Genomic DNA, 20,521 nt, shown 5'->3' with positions numbered 1-20,521 from the left:
GCCTCTTAGCAACTTGGAAGTTTCCAATACAGTGATATTGACTGCAGGCACAGTGCTGTACATGAGATCTCCAGGATTTATTTACTCGCTACAAGTTCATACCCTCACTTCTTCCACCCCCAGCCCTTGGTAACCACCATTTACTGTCTGGTTAGGAGTTTAGTTTTTCAGATTCCACGTGTAAGTGACATCATACGGTATTTGTCTTTGCGAACAGGTTAATTTCTCACTGCTTTCTCCAACTCTTTTTCATCTTGAGCTCCACAATGGTCATACCCATGTATATCACCTGGAAACACCTTGGAAAAGGTGCCAGTCTTAGAGAATGAGCAGAAAGCCTTTTGCAGTGATGATTTCCATGGTCTTCCATTTGATTTTCAGATGTTAAGCCTGCATTTTTGTCTGCTCTCCCAGATAATTGGTCAGCATGGCAATCGGGCCCTTGCTGTGTGGCCTTGGATGCTCAGTGGCGTTTGTGTGTTTCACGCAGACTTGATTCTCACTGGCTGGGGTGCAGATGGCAGGGTGCTGCAGGAGGCAGCCGGGCAGAGGCAGGGAGAGGGGGGTACCCAAAGGTTGCTGAAGAGAAACTAATCAGCATACTTGGTGGGGAAGTTAGACACAGTGACAAATTACCTCTGGACAGAAAAAATAAAATAAAATAAAATACAATGAAATGAAATGAAATGAGAAAAAATAAAATAAAATAAAATAAAATATAAAGCCCTTGAGACATTGTAGAAGCTAGATGATGCAAATTATGAAGCGTGATGGAAGAAAAAATAAAAATGGGGAGATTTGTCAGGAATCTTCAAAAGGCCTGGATTACACTCCTAGACTGGACCGCACTAAAAACATTTACTTGATGCTGAAACTTAGTATTGACAGCTGAAGTTGAAATATGTTTGTTACATTTCTGCTTCGTGCTGAAACAAAGATGACACCCCAGCCATCTGTCTTCTCTCCCCCTTGAAAGCCTAGGAAGCAATACCCTGTAAATGTCAGAACAATGGATGGGCAGTGTTTGAGTCTCCCTTGTGTTTTCTCACTACAGGAAACAGCCCCCCGGGTCCCCTGCCCTACGGGTTCCGTCTCTCACCAGAGGAAGAAATGAGGAGGAAGCGGCTTCACAGATTTGACAGCCACTGAGGGGGCAGGGCATCCTGGGCAAAAGTGGTCCAGTCGTGTGATCATTGCCCATGTGGCTCATCGTTTCCCAAGCCCCTACTTGAACCAAAAGCACAGTACAGCTTTATCTCACATCTGCCTCGGCTCGTCACCCCGTGGCCCCTGTGGGTCTCCATCCACCAGCAGATTGACTTGTCTTGAAACCAGACTTCTGGAAGCAGCCCACGGCTCTCTGGGCCCTTCTCCCGGCCTCCTCCTGTGTCACAGGCGGAAGGTCCGTTCCTCCAGGCCGGGACCGCTTTCCACACTCCCTCCTGGTGCGGCCAGCCCGGCGGTGCCTCTGCCTCGTTCTGGTTTTGAAGACTGTGACTTTCACCAGCCTGGAAGGTCAGGCCCCCCCTTCTGTCCGGCGTGCCCAGTGCAGGGCTTGGCGAGAAGAGAGAAGCCATGCCTCGGCCTCCTGACACGTGGCTGCGATGACTTTCCGGGAAACACGACGTGGCTGCCGTAAGAGCGTGTTGTCCGCTCGCCCTTGCCCGAGCACCTCGGCCTCTCGGGCGCCCACGTGCGGGTGGCGTTGACAGCGTACTGGACTTGTTCTTCCATTGCTCTGTCTTTAGAGAACGTCGGGCTGAAAAGGCCTGGGTCAGACCTCGGGGACGCCGCCTACACACTCCGTTAGACATCAGGTGGCACTGACGTTGGGGGCGCACAGCGGCCTCTCCAGCGAGAGGATAGGTTCCCAGAGATGTCACTTGGGTTAGCTAACAGCCAGCCAAGCAGCAGCAGGTGCTACCAGCAGAGTAAAGCAGTCATTTGGTGGGCTGGTCGCTGAGAAGGCCCTTTTGAGGAAGTATTTTTTCCCCCATAAAAGTGCCTTTTAAATGGCCACTGTAACAGCCGCTTGTCCTGCCCAGGTGCCCAGGACCCACCTAGAAGCCCTCAGTGTTAGAGCCCACGGGCCATCCATGTCACTTAAGACTATTTCCTGGTGCCTGTGTTTCATGAATAAAAAGACAAAGTCCGATATCACTGATGTCTTATTGTCACTGAGGTATTTATCTTTAAAGAGAGTTGAAGCAGAAAAGGATCTTCCTATTTTCATTGATATTTCTAGCATTTATATATAGTTTTATGATCATGAAAGTAATATATGTGCCTTATATATGCATAAAGCAAACATCTGAAGGCAATATACCCATATGTTAACAGAGGTTATCTCTGGGGGCAGAGCACGTAGAATTTTTGCTTTCTGGTTTTTTACAATTTTATATCGCAGTGTTTAAAGAATGTGTGTATTTGGGGCGTCTGGGTGGCTCAGTCGGTTAAGTGTCTGACTCTTGATTTCGGCTCAGGTCCTGATCTCATAGTTATGAGATCACATCCCACATCAGGCTCTGTGCTGAGCACAGAGCCTGCTTGGGATTCTCTCTCCCCCCTTCTCTCTCTGCTCTCTCTCTCAAATAAAAAAAAAAGTGTGTATTTGTCTGTATGTATATTACTTTTGCAATCAATAAAACTGATTTATATAATAAAACCAGAAATATATAATCAGGAAAATAGATTTAATAAGGACTATGTCTCCATTGAGAAAATTCACAACAGAAGCAAATATAAATACATGTACAATTTTAACATTTTTAATATTTTCACTACTTCTAGGTACACAAAGTTAACATTTTTGGGATATTACTTTCTCAATTTTTCTTTGTACACGTTTGACAAAGTTGGAGCATGCCAACTATGCAGTCTTGTATCCAGTTTCCAATCTGAATTGATCTGTGAGAGGCACCAACCTCGCATACAAATGAGCTAAGAAACCCCTTGAGTCTTGGGAGCACTGTGACCTGCACGATGATACCTGGGCTCCACAGGTTAACTTATAATCAACATGCAGCTACATACAGCTTGTTTACTATATGAATTGTATCCGTGAGTCTGATAGCCGTAAACATGTCCAATGTTCAAATGTCATTTCCCTTGCTCCCAAACTCTACGGATTTGACTCCCGTTCTCCTTATTAGAAATAACCTCATTCTTACAGACTGTCTTCTCACAGCACATTGTAAAGGCAATTCTGTGATAGCACTGATGTCTTGCCCTGTTATTATTTGTGCACAACTACACAAAAACATGCCTTCTACGCAGGGAGCGTGGATTGTGAAGGGCTCTGGGACTGGGTGTGCACTGTCCTTCTCGCCCCTGCCACCACCCAGAGGCGGGTCCTGGCTCCTGGGAGGCACTCGTGAAATGTTTTCCCACCAAAGTGTTCTTTCTATTACATTGAAAGTCCAGCCACTGTAGATAGAAGTGTTTTTCTTAGTTGCTGTTGAGTCCGGTATAGTGGTTCCTTATTTTATTTGTATACAAATAGATACAAAGACACCAGAATTGGATTTTGTATGGTGGAAGTAACAGAACATGCACACCTTCTTTATTTGTGGAGTGGAACAGCATTCAACTCTAGAGATGTGGGACAGGCCATTTTAGTTATAAACAACGAAGATGTTCTGGCAATTAGGATAATTACTTTGTTGTTAACAGACTGGCCTGGGACCAGTGCTTATTATTTTCAGGGTCCATCTTGGGTTTATTTTCCTGCAATAAAGAACCCCCAGAATGATGTCAACACACTGGAATTAGGTTGAGAAGGATAAACAAGAGCAACTGTATGAGACAAATTCTCTCCCATCGAGGATAAGCATTTAGGGCTGTTTTTACATTTTGGTTTGTAGGTTAGCCCATCGTGATTTCCTGATTGTCTAGTAAGCATCCGGCTGCCGTACTCTGGGTGTGGTCAGTCAACCTAGGAGACCTCTCAATTCAGAATCTCTCTGTGCTTCCGAAGATGAGGGAACGGCTAGAGTTGCTTCCTTGTAATGACCCTGAGCGCAGTCATTGCCCGTGATCTCAAAGTCGTACGTGCTGGGTGTGGCTTCCTCCATCCTGTGAGGCTGTCTGTTGCCGCGGCACGCACGGGTCAGCGGTGAATGGCGGGGCTTGGTAGGACCAGGGTCAGTCTCTCTATCCGACACTTGTTCGGCCACGGGGGAGTGGATGAGACCCGCCACCCAAATGGACTGTAAGGCAGGGTGTGGCAGTGCGGGCCTCCTTGTTCCCAGTCTTCCGTTTCTCTTGAGAGGTTCAGTATTCAATAGAGTTGTGTTCGATTCGTCATTTTTATAAATCCTTATGTATACAGCTCTTCCTTTCCCTTCCCATGGGGTATCGCAATCATTTCCTGATTTTTTTTTTTTTTTGCTCCCAGTCTTGCATTTTAGAATCACAGACTCTGCTTAGAGGACCTTAAAATCTCTCAATTCATTGCTCTTCTTGAGACTTAAAATCCCTCTTCACTCAGCTCTACGTGGCTCTGCCACTTAATCTTCCAATACGGACTCTTGTGATGGCCAGTCAGCATCTCAGTACCCTTTATTGTCTCTCTGTTGCCAGAGCATGAAGGTCAGACTCCTCAGCCTTGACCGTGGGGCTCCAGCCAGCCTTTCGACCTCACCCCCAGTTATGCATACCAGAGACTGCACGTCCACTCACGGGTCTCCCTGTCTGAGGCGTGAGCTTGCCCTGTGACTTCACTGTGATGTGCTTTTACGTGGGACAGTCTTTTCCTCTCTCTCAGCCCATCCAGACCCTCCCTGTCCGGCCCCCAGATACCATAGCCCAGAATGATCTGCTCTTGTTGGCCGTTGTTCACAGTCCTCTTGGAATTTCAAGGTATCCTGCAGTGAAAGAATGTCTTTTCTCTTGGGGCGCCTGGGTGGCTCAGTCGGTTGAGCATCCGACTTCAGCTCAGGTCATGATCTCACGGTTTGTGAGTTCGAGCCCCGCGTCAGGCTCTGTGCTGACAGCTCAGAGCCTGGAGCCTGCTTCGGATTCTGTGTCTCCCTCTCTCTCTGCCCCTCCCCTGCTCACGCGCTGTCTCTCTCTCAAAAATAAATAAAGATTAAAAAAAAAAGAATTAAAAAAAAAAAAAAGGTCTCTTCTCTTCTAGATTGTAAACTTCATGAGGCAGGGACCATGACTGTTTCTGTGTATCTCCTCACGGTACCTCCGACAACGTCTGCAGCATCCGAACCAATAAATGCCTGTGTTTTGAAACAGAAGCTCACTTATACTGTCACCGGCAGCACATAAAAAAAAGATGGGGGTGTTGCTAACTGATATTGTTGTGGTTTCTTGAATCACATCAAGGGAGGAATAACGCGAAGGAAAGGATTTGCCCATGGGAAGAATTTCAGACCTTTCCCAAGCTTCAAAAGATAGCATGCGTACTGATCAGAAGTGGGGAGGGATCGCCACCCTCGTGCATCAGTCTGAAGACACACACTTTGTCACTGCACAAAATTCGAGATCCCAGTATGTCCAAAAGATATCACTGAGGGCTGCCCGTGTAGACCACCAGATCTGGCCGTTGTACTCTTGCAGGAATGCTTCTGATGTGTCCGTGCGAACCTTTTCTCCCCCCTTCTGGGGCAGGGGGGAGTCATCTTGGCGTCTTGTTCGGACGACAGAAACGAGCTGGCAGATTTGAACATAGGATTTACGTTTTATCAAGGGAAACTGAAACAATGCTAGTAGAAGTCATTGAATTTGGTGGCGATACATGTTGATGCTTGGGAAGAGAATGAGGTGATAAAAATTAATGGTATCGTGTGGCTTAAAGAGACTCTTGGAATCTGGGGCCCACACGAGCAAAACCTGAGAAGCAGCACTCTGCCACGTGGCTCTCTGTAAACAGAAGCCGATGCGGGTCCCTTTTCTAAGCATTGACACCAGCTGCTCACCCACCAGCCAGGCTTCCTGCCAGGAAGTTGTATCTCTCACTTTATTTCCTTTTAAATACCGTGCGTAGTGTCTGGAGGGAAGTGTTAAAAACAAGAACAAGTCAAAGAAAAGCATGTGACTTCGTAGATTCTGGGCTTTTGTTTGAGGTCCTCCAAAGTTAACTCATTTTAGCCTTGTGATGTTGTCTCTTTATAAGGTCCCTCCGCCAACAGTTGAAAATACCCTGCACAGGGGCGCCTGGGTGGCGCAGTCGGTTAAGCGTCCGACTTCAGCCAGGTCACGATCTCGCGGTCCGTGAGTTCGAGCCCCACGTCGGGCTCTGGGCTGATGGCTCAGAGCCTGGAGCCTGTTTCCGATTCTGTGTCTCCCTCTCTCTCTGCCCCTCCCCTGTTCATGCTGTGTCTCTCTCTGTCCCAAAAATAAATAAACGTTAAAAAAAAAAATTAAAAAAAAAATTAAAAAAAAAAAAAAGAAAATACCCTGCACATCCTTAGCAGCAGATAAGCATGAAAACCATTGAACAGGGTCTTCAGGATCTCATGAAAGGACAGCAGCCAAGGCCAACTTTCCTGCTACTCAAAGAGTGTGGGCCCTGGGCCAGCAGGGCCAGCAGCAGCCAGGAGTTGCTAGAAATTCTGACTCCTGCCCCCAGACAAAATGAATCATAATCTGCATTGTAACAGGTCCCGAGTGTGCACGAATGGACAAATAAGATGGGACATATATACGTATATACAATGAGATACTATTCAGCCACGAGGGAGGAGGAAATCTTGCCATTTGTGACCGCGTGGGTGGACCTTGAAGACATTCTGCTAAGTGGAATAAGGACAAATACCGTAAGGTCTCATTTCCGTGTGGAGTCCTAAAAATAACAATAACAATACTAATAATCCAACACAGAAACAGTAGAACGGTGGTTACCAGGGGGTGGGGAGGATGGGGAGATGTTGGCCAAAGGGTACCAGCTTCCAGTTATAAGACGAATAATTCTGGGCACCTAACATAGCTCACGGTGACTCGAGTTAGTAACACTGTGTTGTATACTGAAATTTGCTAAGACACTGGATCTTAATGGCTCCTGCCACTAGGGAAACATAAAGAAGAATATGGAGGTGGAAGAGGGAAAAAAATAAAACTGGCCTCAAGTAGTTTATAGGCGCCGGAATCCTGCTCAGATTCCAGTGGGCACAAATGCATTTAAGATGATCATCGGTTATCCGCCGGGATTCTGACAACCGTCCTGCCAGGGAACCAGGCCCCCCCGTTTTCTTTTTTTCAACGTTTATTTATTTTTGGGGCAGAGAGAGAGAGAGAGCATGAACGGGGGAGGGGCAGAGAGAGAGGGAGACACAGAATCGGAAACAGGCTCCAGGCTCTGAGCCGTCAGCCCAGAGCCCGACGCGGGGCTCGAACTCACGGACCGCGAGATCGTGACCTGGCTGAAGTCGGACGCTTAACTGACTGCGCCACCCAGGCGCCCCTCACTCCTCGTTTTAAAATGTTCTTACTTTTTCCCAAATAGATGGAAATGGTTACCGGTTGAGAATGTCGTATAAAATTGTACGTTTATACAATGATAAGCACTAGGTATTTTACCATTGGAGATGCGGGCCGCTCGCCACATTGACCTGTGACAGGAAGTGCCTTTGCTGGCAAACGGGACAATAACAACAGCGAGGTTGGCCAGTGCCTCGGTGACCGAGCCTCCGGGTAAGGGCGTCCTGATACTTCCTTGTCCGACTCAGAGCGCTTCTCCTGAATGGCTGACCTTGAGCCGACATCAAGGCGCTCCAGAGACCTAGCTGATCTTCAGTTGACCCTGAGATGTTTGCTCTCTGGGCTCCCCGCCCCCCCACTCTGTCCTCATGGGTTCCTGCCCTCATCTCCCCGAGAACAGTTTAAGACAGTCTCCAAATCGAGCTGGGCGGGCTGTCTGAGGACGCGTGGCCTGTGGCTTTGCAGTGATAGCAGTTCCGGGCCTCAGGGTGACATCTATATGGGACCCTCTATTATCTAGTCAACCCACAAATGGGGATGATGGTGTAACAGGTAAGAGCACAATCTTTAGTGACAGACCAGGGTCCAAGTTCCACTGGGTGCTGACCAGGACACTGAGCAAGTTACTCTCCCCAAACTTCAGTCTCATCTGTAAAATAGGATAGTTCAGAGGCTGAGCGGGAACGCATCTAACAGGGTGAATACAGTTCCTGTCACTTAGTAAGTGCTCCAGAAATGCTAAATATTGTTATTTCTCTATTGGGTGAGAGGTTGGGCCAAATACTCCTACTGGAAAGGAGGAACCCCACGGAAAGTTATTGACTATCGATGCCTAACCCCTAACTTCCAGTTACTACGGTTTATCAGTAACAGTACCATTTTTTTTTTTTTTTTTTTTTTACCTCTTGGTAGTTGCATCTCTAATTTTTAAGCCTCAGGACAACACCGTGAAGCAGGCGGTCTCACTCTCCTTCAACTAATAGGACAACCGAGGCCCGACAGGTCTGAGCCCCACGCCTACTGCCCCCGCAACTCCTGGCCCGGCTCCATCCAACTCCATCACCTACCCCATCACCGGATGCAGGCAGCGCTTCCCCGAGCCTCAGAATCCCACCCTTTCCCTCAAAGGGGGCACCTTCCACACTCTGCCCATGTTCTTCCCACCTACAGTCCGCACCTCGACCATGCAACCCGTTCTCCGCACTAAGCTAGCTCCAAAGCGGGTCACAGTAGCAGCGAGGTGCATCAAAACAAAACAAACAAACAAAAAAAACAAAAAACCCAACTTACTTTGACTTGAAAGAGAATAAATTCACCCGGATAAGACACAGCTGTGTTTGGAGGTCATCACAGAATTTTATATATAATGCACAATATTATGACTGGTAATACAACACAGGTTCAGGAGTCAGTAGCAGACCAGGCACCTTGCAAATGTTCCGTGTTGCAAGTCTTTAACTTTACAACCGTAGGTTAGAGAAAGGGATGCAATTTATTGGACACATCTCACATTTTGTCCTATGAATCATTAAATATTTAAGCACCATAAAATTCAAGCATTTCACGTGGATGTGGCAGCCAGCCTTCGTGGTTTAAAACGCATTATGCAGAGTCTTTGGCAGATAATAACAGTGACAATTGCAGAGTACTGATTTTTAATGTCAATTGTTTTGTTCCCTGCAGAACTTCCTGATAATGTCCCTGTAGGAAATTGTGGTTTTGAGTGTGTCTGTGTGGGGTGGGGGTGGGGGGACAGTAACTTTGAGAACTGAAATAAAATAACATTCCCAAAGACACAAAGAATTGGTCAGATACAAGTAATTCTAATCAGTAATTAATGTACCCTGTAAAAATCATAATATAATTCTATGGAAAAAAAAACCAAGAAATGTTGTGGTTTTTTTGTATTAAATTGTGTTAAGTAGATGTGACCAGAATAAATGCACAATGATTGCTATGCACTAGACATATATTCGAACTTCATTTCCAATGCAAGAATAGGTGTTATGTCCCATTTTATAAATGAGGAAAATGGGGCACAGAGAGTAGGTGTAACTCGCCCAGGGTGACACAGTGGCAAAGTGACAGAGTCAGATTCAAACCAACTCCCAAGTCCACATTTTCCCCCTATTCTTGCAGCCAGCCCAAATAAAAGTAAAAATAATCAGAGTCATTCGGTGAGCTGACAGAAACACAAATCTGATGTAATTTCCTAGAACACACAGAATGGTTTGCTCTATTACAATCCATAAGAGGCTCAAAATAAAATCTGATAAAATCCAGTTTTAGTGGACCACTCCATTGACTATTTTCCTAAGCACCAAAAACATGTACCCAAACTTCATAGATGTGATCTTGTACTAGGAAGGTCTTGTATGATGAGGGAATACAGTTTACAGCACGAGTTAAGTCTTGTCGCATTTCAATGAAGAGCCTTCTCTCGGCCAAATCCCACGAATCTTGCCATTCCTGCCATTTCAGTTTGGAAACGTGAGCTGTATTTCAGGAGGGGATAGTGGTCAAAGGTTATCAGTTGGCTTTTCTGTCACTAACTGTGAAGAGGAGATTGTGGGTGTGCAGATATGCTGCCAAATTCAAATTTTCTGAAATAAGACATGGCTTATGCTTGTCACCATTTTGTCCAGGAGAAGTCTACGCGCGTGGATCTAACCCCAAATGATACTGAACTGTCGCTGAAAACAGAATGATCAGTAGCGTACCCTGCTGTGTATAGGCACTGGGCTAAGTTGAGGGAAGCACGGTCCTGCCCTCGAGGGGCTTGCACTTTAGCAGGAGCATGGAGGAAGAGTGAGGAGACCTTACGGGGGCGAGGAGGGAATATGAGAGTGGCCAGGCCCATTCGTTGTGCCGGGAGCAGCGGAAGGGAGCCCAAGTCTCCCTGGGGAAATGCACACACGCCCCTCCCCTCCAGCTAATTCAGTCTTTAAGGAAGCAGTTGTGTGCCAGGTAAACTCACCTGCGTGGGGATGCCACTGGGAGAAAGAGCAGGAGCAAGGTTACAGAGCTAGGCACACGCCTCTGTGATTGGGGTCCAGGTGAGCCGCGGGCCGCTCCTGAGGCCTTTCACCCCATCGGAAGGCATTTGAAGTTCAGAGGCACCGGAGTCATTGAATGAGTTTTGAGCCAAAGAACAACAAAATCAAGTCTGCATCTCGAGAAAGGACTGGAATTTGACAGCAGTGGCATCAGTTGCGACACGTTTACCATCAAAAGCAGGGGTGGAGGACAATGGCTGTGTTAAGGCGCCCTGAGGCTGGAGGGGAAGGTAGCGATCCACACAGGAAGTAGTGACTGAGTTTAGGTCTGGGCAATATGGGTGGAGAAGGGATGAGCCACCGCTCAATGGCATGGAGGCCTGGGTCCCTGGACACCCGCGTGGATGGGGCTCCATTCACTGAGAATAAGAACCCAGAAGGAAACATCCCGTCCTCCTCTTGCGTGACCCAGAGCCGTTCCCATTGGACCATCTAGATGCATTCCAACCCAGGTGGGGGAGGGAGGCTCCTGGGAAGGAAATGTTCATAAGGACAATCACCAGTCATGGATTAGGACCACCATAAAGCTTTGTTCATCCTTCACAGAGAAAGGATATTTCAAAGTACACTGATATATAACCAGGTGAAAAAAGCACAGTCTTCTAATCCAAGGAGTTATTTTTTCCATCGTTTTGCCCTTTAGACCAGTTAAAATAACTTTTCAAAATTGGAAGGCAGAAATGGGATGCATTTAGAAAGGGGCCCTTGCAATATCGATATTGTGAATAAGTCTCAAACACAATCCCAGGCTCACAGTGCAAGTAAATTGCCCACTGAATTCAGCCTGTTTTTTAAAGATTTACTTGGCCAGCTTATTAAGATAATATCCTAACATGTTTAAAATACTTCAGCAAGCAAGGTACGTTTCTTACATTCTTACACCCTTATCTGTTCCCAGAAAATGTTTTCAGACCAAATGCATAAAGTAGAAGATGAAATTTTAGAAGCCCTGATGTTTGGGGACATATAATAAAACTTTGGAAATGGGAAAGGGTAATTATCAATGAGGTTGAAAAGGTTGAAATTGCCTTAAATTTCAGATGCTCAAAAAATATTGAACACGCCGTAGCATGATTAAAAACAATCAATAAATGGGACAAAACTTTTTTTTTTCCTTTCTACCGGAAACTATTAAAATAAATCGCCATCCTGGGAGTAGCCCATGGCAAGACTCATTTGAAATATGTTCTACATATACGAGCTCATTGCTAATCAATGTTTGGCAAGGAAAACATCTCTTCTAAACAAAATCTTAATTGAGTTTTTCTTCTCTCAATTATTTTAAGTGCGTTGAAACTAAGCACGAAAATGAGCATCCCTTTCTCATGAGAAATTTCTTCAGTTTCTTTTCTCACATGACATGTTTTTAAATGAGGAAGGCAGATTTCCTATCATTTATTTCCCACAAGCTTTTTGATTTTTCGATTGGACCACTGAATCCCTACAGAATAGGAAATGTATCCCTTGCTATTCAGAAAACTACTCGTTAAAAACGGACATATCTGCTAAACTTTTACAGAAAGCATTAATGTCAAATGTCAAACTGCTGCGTTGGTATATAATACTGACATAAGATAGAAGAATGTTTTCAAAACTGGAAAAACAGGGTGCTTCTGCAAACACCAACAGGAACGTGAAACGCCAATTGTAGGTTGCTTTTCGTTTCTTTCCATGTCTTCCTGGCGGGGCGACCTGTGACTTCAATGAATCTTCTCACCTAAGTTTAATTAACCCGGCCCTTCATTTTCTCCCAAGTGCATAATGAGGGCTCTGTCACTTCCCCGTGTGAAATGCCATTATGTTTGGGAGGAAAAGCGTCCATCGCGGGCTCCGCAGGTGCTCCTGGGGAGACAGCAGGATGCTTTGTGTGAGCCGCGTGTGCCTGAGTGAGCCCCATGTGGCTTCGGTCCCATTAGTGCGCACACGCCAAAGACAAGCCGGACCCCGACTGGGGAAAATGCCCTCTGTTGGAAGTTCACGGCAATGGGGAGTCCATTTTTGTGAATCACTGCCTTAATATTCATTAATAGCTTTTAGGCTCCTCGTCCCTTATTGAATATATTTTTTTCCCATAAATGCTACTTTTCAAAAGGGCTGCCGAAGTAGGCATTTCCATTCTCTGAAAAATGCAGAGGAGAACATGTTTTATGTTCCTCTGTGATGTGTTTATGCTAATGTAGCATCTCCGGAATACAGCAACTGTGGTCCTTCCTGGCGTAATGATTCATTCTGCTTTGAAACGAACTGTTAACGCTGGCTGTGTGGATTTTTTTTTTTTTTTAAACATCTCCTTGGGTCACGGTTTTACAATTATTTAAAGCACATGGGAAAACAGATTACAGAGGAAATCATTTTGAAATGTTGGAAATCTCTGCTTTCTAGTCTCATTTGTTGGCCTATTTATTTTTTTCCTACAAAATCCATCCCGAAGCCCACTGTATTATACAGTAATTGACTTCAATTGTTGGAGGTGCTATTAACCAGTGAATGAAGTTTTCAGTAATGTCATTTGTAATCTGGTTTTTATCATCTCTTTGCCTTCCTGTGAATTAGCATAATTTTAAACAAAGCCAGCTCTTCCATCATCCGCAAACACACAAGAATATCCGGGTTTCATCTAGATTGGTAGGTCCGAACAAGTCCGTAGGGGTAGCGTTTGCTTAATCTGTCCCGAACAGAGGAGAGAATGACAGGACAGTGGGAATAACCACATCGAAACAGAAGGAACAGCTGAAGCTGGAGTCTGAAATGAGCACCATTCATCTCTTAGCACAGCCTGGGCCCCCCCCCCCCCGGGCCCACGAGGAAGTTTCTCTTGGCGACACGGTGGCGAGTTACGGGTTCTCTAGCTGTATTTCATGCAGACCTGACATCTGCTGATTCTCTGCCGCTGGGCCTGGCTTTCTTTGAAGGTGTCTGGTGATGGCACCGAGGAAAACTGCAGGTCAGGCCTCACTGTTGTCAGCCAGAAGCTATACTCGTTTGCAAAAAAGTGGCAAGTTCCCTGGCGGCCTTGGCACTCGAGGAACGGCGCTGCTCGAAAATCTTCCAGGCAGCTGCCCGGGGACATGAGGGCCTGCCCTCCTCCTTGGTCCCCAGCCCCTGTGTGCTACCAGGACAACAAAGACAGAGTTAGGGCTCGGACGCGTGCAGACCACCCCAGACCCGGCCGGCCACACACGGAGGCCTGGACCTAACTTTACATTCTTCCCGAAATTGTCCCAAGAAGAGCACACTAAGATCTACTGGGGAAAGGAGAAGTAGAGGACGCGTTGACGTGCACACAAAATGAATCCACCCTCCTCGGAGGGCTGAAGCCAATCCAACTACCGAACCCTAGCAAAATCATAAAACACTCGGCGATAAGAAATGAAGAATGACCTCGCATCTCCACCGGCTGTGGTTTGCGGCGGGCGTCGTGACCACAAGTGCTGTTGCTGTCTGTCTGCCCGACAGAGTCCAGGGAACCACTGCCCGGTCCAGATGGAAGGGGCCGGCAAGGGGTGCCGCAAGGTGGACGGCGTGCGAGAGACTCACCATCAGGAACGAGTACCCGATCCAGAGGCTCCTCCAGGTCCGTGGACACGGGGGGATGGACTGGTCCTGGCTGTGCAGGGCCACCACCTGAGCCGGGGCCTCGCACACGGCACAGCGGCTGATGTACGGGCGGATCTCTTCTTCCGAGAGCGGCATCATGGGCAGGGGCGCGGCGCTGGCCAGCCAGTACGATCGGTCGTTTCTCCGGGCGTAGTGGCAGACTTGGTGGATGTTACAGTAGGCAAAGGGCAGTGTGCTAAACATGGGAAGGCAAGACCCCGGCAGACCTTGGGAAGGAGGACAAGGCAATGTGGTGTGTGAGCAGCCGGGCCGGTGTGCCCGTGACCTCTCCCGCGTGTGCCATTTGCTGACGCGTGTTCTATTACACGGATGTGGTGGGTTTCTGGCACCTCCCTGGTCCTGGGGCCAGCCCTCACTCCCTCATTCACTCCTCAGTCACTCACGAGCCAAGCAATGGGCCAGCTGCTGGAGGGGTGCGGTCCCCACATCTCTGTCCCCACAAAGATGCCCCGGCTGGGCTGATGGCTGAGCAACTGGGCAAGGAAGATATAGCATGGCCAGCCCTACGAGTGAGAAGCACAGAGTGCAGGGACTTGCGGCGAGGACAACTGGAAGAATGCCTTTCTGCTAGGACCCGAAGTATGAAAAGGACTTGGCCAGGTCTGAAGATGGTGAGTATTCAAAGGAGAAGATACAGCAGTGGACAGGGCCGGGGGTGAGAAAGCGTGGAGCCCAAAGAACTGAAAGGAATTCCGTTGGTGAGGGGGGAAGAGGACGTCTGGGTGTCTGTCTGTCTCCCGGTGTCCAGAGATAAGTCAGACCAGAGGCTGTGGGCTTTGTCTATCTTGTAGGGAGCTCAGATTTTATCCCAGGGCTTTGAAGAGCTTTGTGAGTAGACTCTGGCTAGACCAGGGTCGGGGGGAAGCTGGTGGAACAGAAAACAGGCAGGAAGAAGGCTGACGGCCGAAGGGCAAGCGGGAGAGAAGTAAACAGGCCAAGATATTACCCATTACTTCTTCCTCCCCCTCCCCCACCAGGCCCTCTAATGGGAATGGCCATGGCTAAGCCCAATGGAGAATGATCTGGAAGTAGCTGCCATTGCTAAGCCTGCTCTCCTTGCCTGCCCTTGCTGACAGCAGGGGTCATAGCCCGGGGGGGGCAGTGACAGGGCTCCCCTCTCCAGCAGCTGTCCCTGTTGTTATATCGCTCCTGCACCCATCACTCAACCAGCATGATCTGGGAAAGTACTTAAACTCCTGGCTTGAAAGCAGTTCCTGTAGCTTACAGATCTACTATTGGAAATGGACAGGGGCACCCGGGTAAGCGTCCGACTTCTCAGGTCATGATCTCATGGTTTGTGGGTTCGAGCCCCTCGTCAGGCTCTGTGCTGACAGTTCAGCGCCTGGAACCTGTTTCGGATTCTGTGTCGCCCTCGCTCTCTGCCCCTCCCCCACTCGCACTCTGTGTCTCTCTCTCAAAAATACATAAACATTTTAAAAAGAAAAAAAAAGAAAAGAAAATGGACAAGTAGCACCAAGCGATGACTCCCCAAATAAAGTTCTATCACTTAAAAAACAACTTGAGGCGGGTGGGGGACTGGTACCGGCTGATGCCACATCATATAAGCACCCAGCTGCTGTCGATGCATCATCTCACAGGTAAACACAGCAACTGACCGTGTCCTGATTAAATAACTTACCTTTGGAAATAAAAACCACATTTTACATATGAGTCAAGTTGAACTTACTCTTACACTAAAATATTCTTAGGAAGAATTATTTTTAAAAAAATGAGTTAATAGCCAGATGATAAGCTCTCACCGGAGAGAGCTTCTTTGCCCCCCCCCCCATAGGACTCACACACGTTTAATAAAATCCGCTGAGAATCAGCATGGTAGTTTAAAAAGAAAAAAATCCCACGGGAGATGAGCCATCACTTAGGATGTTGATGAATCTGTAAAATTGCCCCAAAAGTTGTCCCCCTAAGCGATGGACGTGGGTGACCATGTGCTACACACATACCCAGGTCTTGGTTGTGAGCCTTCTCCTGTCCTTCCAGGTACAACAGACTGTAGCCCGTCCACAGCCTGGGCATGCCCGCTGGGCAGGTGGGTTCTCCATCTGTCTGACTGTGGAGAACCAGGAGGAAGCCACTGAGGTATCCAGGCCCAAACCCTTTGGGCCCGGGATCCCCAATGGGCCCAGGAGGGCCTGGAGGAATAAAGAAAAAATGAAGGCAGTTTAGGGCAGAAGCCTGCCGTGGCCCATGCCCAGGAAGGTGCCCGACACAACCCCAATATATACAAAACGACCCAGTCAGCAAGTATTTATCCCAAGCATCTTCCAGGTGGCCGGACCAAGTTAGCAGAAAAACAGCAAGCAGACAAAAATCCCTGCCCTCCCAGAGCTTACATTCTACTTGAACAAGAGAAATGACAAACAGGGAAAGGTGAAATGCTGAGAAGACAAAGATGGGGTGGCGTCTCCCCTCCCGTGTGACCTCCCAGACTGAACTAGGAGCCTAGAACTAGATATGTGTGACCTTCTCAGACTGAATTAGGAGCCTGCTCATCGGAAAAGGTAATTCTCAAAGCTGGCCTTCCTTACACCTCCCGGACCCTCTCATGGCTCTGGCATATGGAGGAAAGGCAAGGGGTTGGAACCCACATGCACAACCTGGACCTTCTTTTATGAGGGAGGGAGGAGGAAGGCAGGCCTGGTGGTGGCATTCTTGCTGGCAGACGGGAAGCAGGGTCTGTCCCCTTTGGCATCTCTAAGGGGCCGGCCCACTGAAGGAGGCCAATGGCTACTTCTAATTGCCAAGAGCAAAGGTGAAATTAAACGTTGTTTATTTTTTAAAAAACTCTTTCTGGAAGACTGGCGGGCTCTCCTCATTCATCCTGGAAACCAGAGGACTTGTGGACCAAATTAGGCCTGCCCACGTGTTGCATTTGACCTGTCAAGACTGTCCGGACGGGGACCTTGGACTTGGAGAGCACAGCGTGGGCACCGCTGAGCCCTCTCCCCCACCTGCAGCAATTGGCTGAAGCTGACTGCAGGCTCCATTTCACCCGCCCCCTTCACCCCTTCTCATTACCGACCTGGTAGATCCTCCCCGAAGATGAGACTTACCTGGGAGTCTTTGGGTCCCCAGTGCCCAACCTATCGCCTGGCGCGTTATATTTCAAATGGCTATTCTGTAATGTCTTCTCTCTCCCCTCACTCAACGCCTCCTCCCCATTTTTTTGTCTTAAGAGCCTCATAGTCTATATAAACGTTTCGACACTTGTACAGTAAGAGGAAGTGAACTCAGAAAACAGAGGCCAAGTGATCCAGCCAGTCGTGGAGGGTGAGAACCCCCCCATCTGCAGCACGGCCTCTCAGTCGTGTTGACATGCAATGCCAGGCTTGCCTTGGCAAAGCAACCAGCTAGAAGAGCTGAGTATTATTTTATGATCACGTACAGCGGTTCGGGAAGATGCCAAACGGGGGATAGCGCCTTGCCTCATCTTTACGATGGCTGAGGATCAGTTAGACCCTCAGTGGGGGATACACCCTTGTTCTGCTCTGGCTGCTTCTGCCTCGCCCAATACCTGGTGAGTCCACATCTAAGGCAAATGCTTTTAATAAGAGCAGTTTGGAAAGCCGCGTGAGAAGCCACGGATCTTGTGCCAAGAGTCCTCAGGTCTACGGGGTCAAAGGAAAGAAGAGAAGCTGAAAATGTTTACCTGGTGCTCCGGGACAGCCCGCTTCTCCCGTGTCCCCTTTGCTTCCGGGAGGCCCAGGAGACCCTGGGAGGCCATCCTCGCCCCTCCTGCCATCCGGCCCCGACTCTCCTTTGCACCCTGCGCAAGAGTTCACGATGGCCGTGGTGAAAACAGTGTGACGCCTGGTGGCCAGGTGCTGGCCCCGGGCTCCCCATTTGGACGGTTCTGCATTAGCTCATTCTGTCTTCTCAGATACATGAAGGTGGAAAGTGTTACCTCCACTTGGCAGCGGGGTAAATGAGGCTCTCAAAGGTCAAGCAACTTACATAATAAGCCAGTAGAGCTGGGATTGGAAGCCAGACCAGAGAGATGTTGAGAGAGAGGTCTTCGTGTGTCTTCATATTCTTGTATATTTGACTTTTTTTTTTACACTGAACATATATGACTTTCATAATTAAATATCATCCTTAATAACGATTTTTTTAAGAAAGCTGAGAGGAAATACTGAGAACTGAGGGTTGATGGGAGGGTGGGGGGGGAGGGGAAAGTGGGTGAAGGGCACTGAGGAGGGCACCTGTTGGGATGAGCACTGGGTATGGTATGGAAACCAATTGGACAATAAATTATATTTAATATAAAAAAAGGAATAAGTAAAATTTAATAGGATTCACCTGAGAGCCAAGTTAAATTTGGAGCAAGATAAAAGTAGCAGTTATTTAAAATAATAATTGAGCGTTTACAAGGTGCAAGATACCACCCTTGACGTGGGTTAACCAATTCGCTCTTCTCACCAGCCACAGGACCAGGTGAGATCTCATATGCCAGCCTCCCAGTGGGGAGGCTGAGGCTCAGGAAGGTGACACAGCTGATCATATGGAGTGGGGAACCTCACTCAGACAGGCAGGCTGAGTGAGGGCCAAGGCACAGCCGTCCGCGCCCCCCGCCCCCCACCCATGACCAGCTGTGGGGCTCAGCTGCGCCCCCTGGAGGACGTGGCTGCATTTACACTGATACTTGAGGGGTTCTTTTAAGCCGTTACTTTTGGCCAAGGCATCAATTCATGAGCCACAATCTCCTTTCGTGGGTAGCAAATATGGTCCTTGCCTGTGGAGGAGTTTATTGCCATTGTCCTGAATTCCCTGAATCACCAGCCCTCCCAAGGGTTCCGGTCTCTACCTATGCTTTTCTCTCCCTCTCTCCCTTTCTCACTCTCTCTGCCACACATTAGCCTAAAACCAACCGTTAAGTCAGAGAGGGCTCACTTAAGCAGCTTTCGCTCTTTTTTCACTCTAGGACTTGTTCTTCAAGGGAGTGGGGAAGCCACCTGAGGGTTGAGAGCAGGGGACTGCCGTACTGGGGTGAACAGGGGGCCGTCCCACTCAATTTCCTGTCTCACACAGGCCCCCCTCTTAGCACCGAGACGCATACCCTTCCGGACCTCACTGCCTTTGAAATTCTGTTCTGACCTTGCCTGCCTCAGAGTGTCCCGTACGAACGTCCTCCTTCTGTCCCTGCAGCCAGCCAGCCCCTCCCCCCACACTCCATGCTGGCAGAGCTCCTGTGGGTACCCCCCCCCCCCCCGGCATTCCTGGCCTCTGGGGTGCTAGCATTTCACTTTCTGCTTCCTCGGGTATTAAACAAATTCTCCTGGCTGGTCACACGGTTCCTGGACTGCGTGCTGTACGCGGTCGTCATTCCGTAAGCGAAAAAGGAAGCCCCTCCCTCTCCCTCTCGCCATCTGGGTGAGAGATGCCCTCTCCTTTCCAGTAATGGGGCAGAAACCTCTCTATGCCTGGGGCTGCTGCATGCTGGCTGGCTGGCACATCCCTTTCCACCCGCTTCAAAGAGAACATCAGCTACTTTGGAAGGAACACAGGGCCCTGATGGTGAGCTCAGAGCTTTCCTTCATCTTTCCCACCCGAGGAGAGGATCGCAACGTGTGGCCACTGCGCTGTATGCTGGAAAGGGCTGCCCAGGTGCTGACAAGCCAGCAAACGGGCTGACCACTGAAAAGGCAGCAGGTGTCTTCCCAGAATAGGGACATGCGGCGAGATCACTGTCGATTTGGGGACAGGAGTCCCCCCCACCAGATGTTATGATATAGGCTCTTTGCTCCCTTTGGAGAAATCATCAGGCAATTTTCCAGAGATGGGGAGGAAAGCCTGTGTTAACCCGAGCTGAGTGCCCAGAGCTTTCACCGTGTGGACTTGTTCTCTACTTGGAACTTGTTTTAAGAACTATAGGTACATCTAAAAGCTCTCCAGTATTTGATGGATTACCTCCTCTGAGCACATCACATGTTGACTTGAAGATTAAACACACTCCAACAGGATGTGGGGATGTGTCCATTAGGCAGTAAGAGTTCAAACCGATATGGAAACCACCTCTGTGTTCATCCCAGGAAGCTCCAGCCTTTGAGCCTCTCCCCATCCCCCCTCCGCCGGGAAGGAAACGTTGTAGATCAAAGAGACATGTGAGCAGAAAAACATTAGGCCTTCCATGGTGGAGGACTCTTAGCAGACATTAATTATATTTAGTGTGGCTGTTACCTACTCATACTGGGCAGGAAAGAGCCAGAACTTTGTTTGCTTCTGAACAGATCTCGGCTGTGGCACCTGGTTACAGAACCAGCTCGGCAACGGAAGAGGTTTGGAAGGAAAAACAAGAGGAAACCAACGATGCCATTTTAAGTGGACATGGTGCTTCCTGGTCTCAGCTGAGCCTTCACAACCAACCCTGGGGGTGGCGTAGACAGCCCCCACACCGTGCT

The 20,521-nt window shown here is 48.4% G+C and overlaps 2 protein-coding genes across 8 annotated transcripts in view; one reads left to right on the top strand and one right to left on the bottom strand.

Moving 5' to 3' along the window:
• Positions 1-8,720, top strand: part of RHBDD1 (rhomboid domain containing 1) — a 140,036-nt gene extending 131,316 nt beyond the window's left edge. For 5 of the 7 annotated variants that reach the window (XM_047084170.1, XM_047084169.1, XM_047084168.1 and 2 more), the window contains one exon: positions 1,055-2,164. In XM_047084170.1, the coding sequence (XP_046940126.1) occupies positions 1,055-1,149 (95 nt within the window). In that variant the 3' untranslated portion in view covers positions 1,150-2,164. Of the gene's footprint in view, positions 1-1,054; positions 2,165-8,343 lie in introns of those variants that run through there. The other 2 variants (XR_006962799.1, XM_047084172.1) reach the window with 2 other exon arrangements.
• A 442-nt stretch (positions 8,721-9,162) lies between these two features.
• The window catches only part of COL4A4 (collagen type IV alpha 4 chain), a 131,262-nt gene continuing 119,903 nt past the window's right edge, over positions 9,163-20,521 (bottom strand). The window contains exons 45-48 of the mRNA XM_047084175.1: positions 17,773-17,889; positions 16,067-16,255; positions 14,025-14,311; positions 9,163-13,596 (exon numbers count right to left, since the gene is read on the bottom strand). Coding sequence (XP_046940131.1) covers positions 13,333-13,596; positions 14,025-14,311; positions 16,067-16,255; positions 17,773-17,889 — 857 coding nt within the window. The 3' untranslated portion in view covers positions 9,163-13,332. The remainder of the gene's footprint in view (positions 13,597-14,024; positions 14,312-16,066; positions 16,256-17,772; positions 17,890-20,521) is intronic.

This window comes from Lynx rufus, unplaced genomic scaffold, assembly GCF_022079265.1.
Source record: "Lynx rufus isolate CCGP_SWC_20201006 ecotype Redwood Valley unplaced genomic scaffold, mLynRuf1.p SCAF_2, whole genome shotgun sequence".
NCBI classification, from domain to species: domain Eukaryota; kingdom Metazoa; phylum Chordata; class Mammalia; order Carnivora; family Felidae; genus Lynx; species Lynx rufus.
The sequence above is the reverse complement of the archived record's forward strand: the minus strand, read 5'-3'. Positions and strand labels throughout refer to the sequence as shown.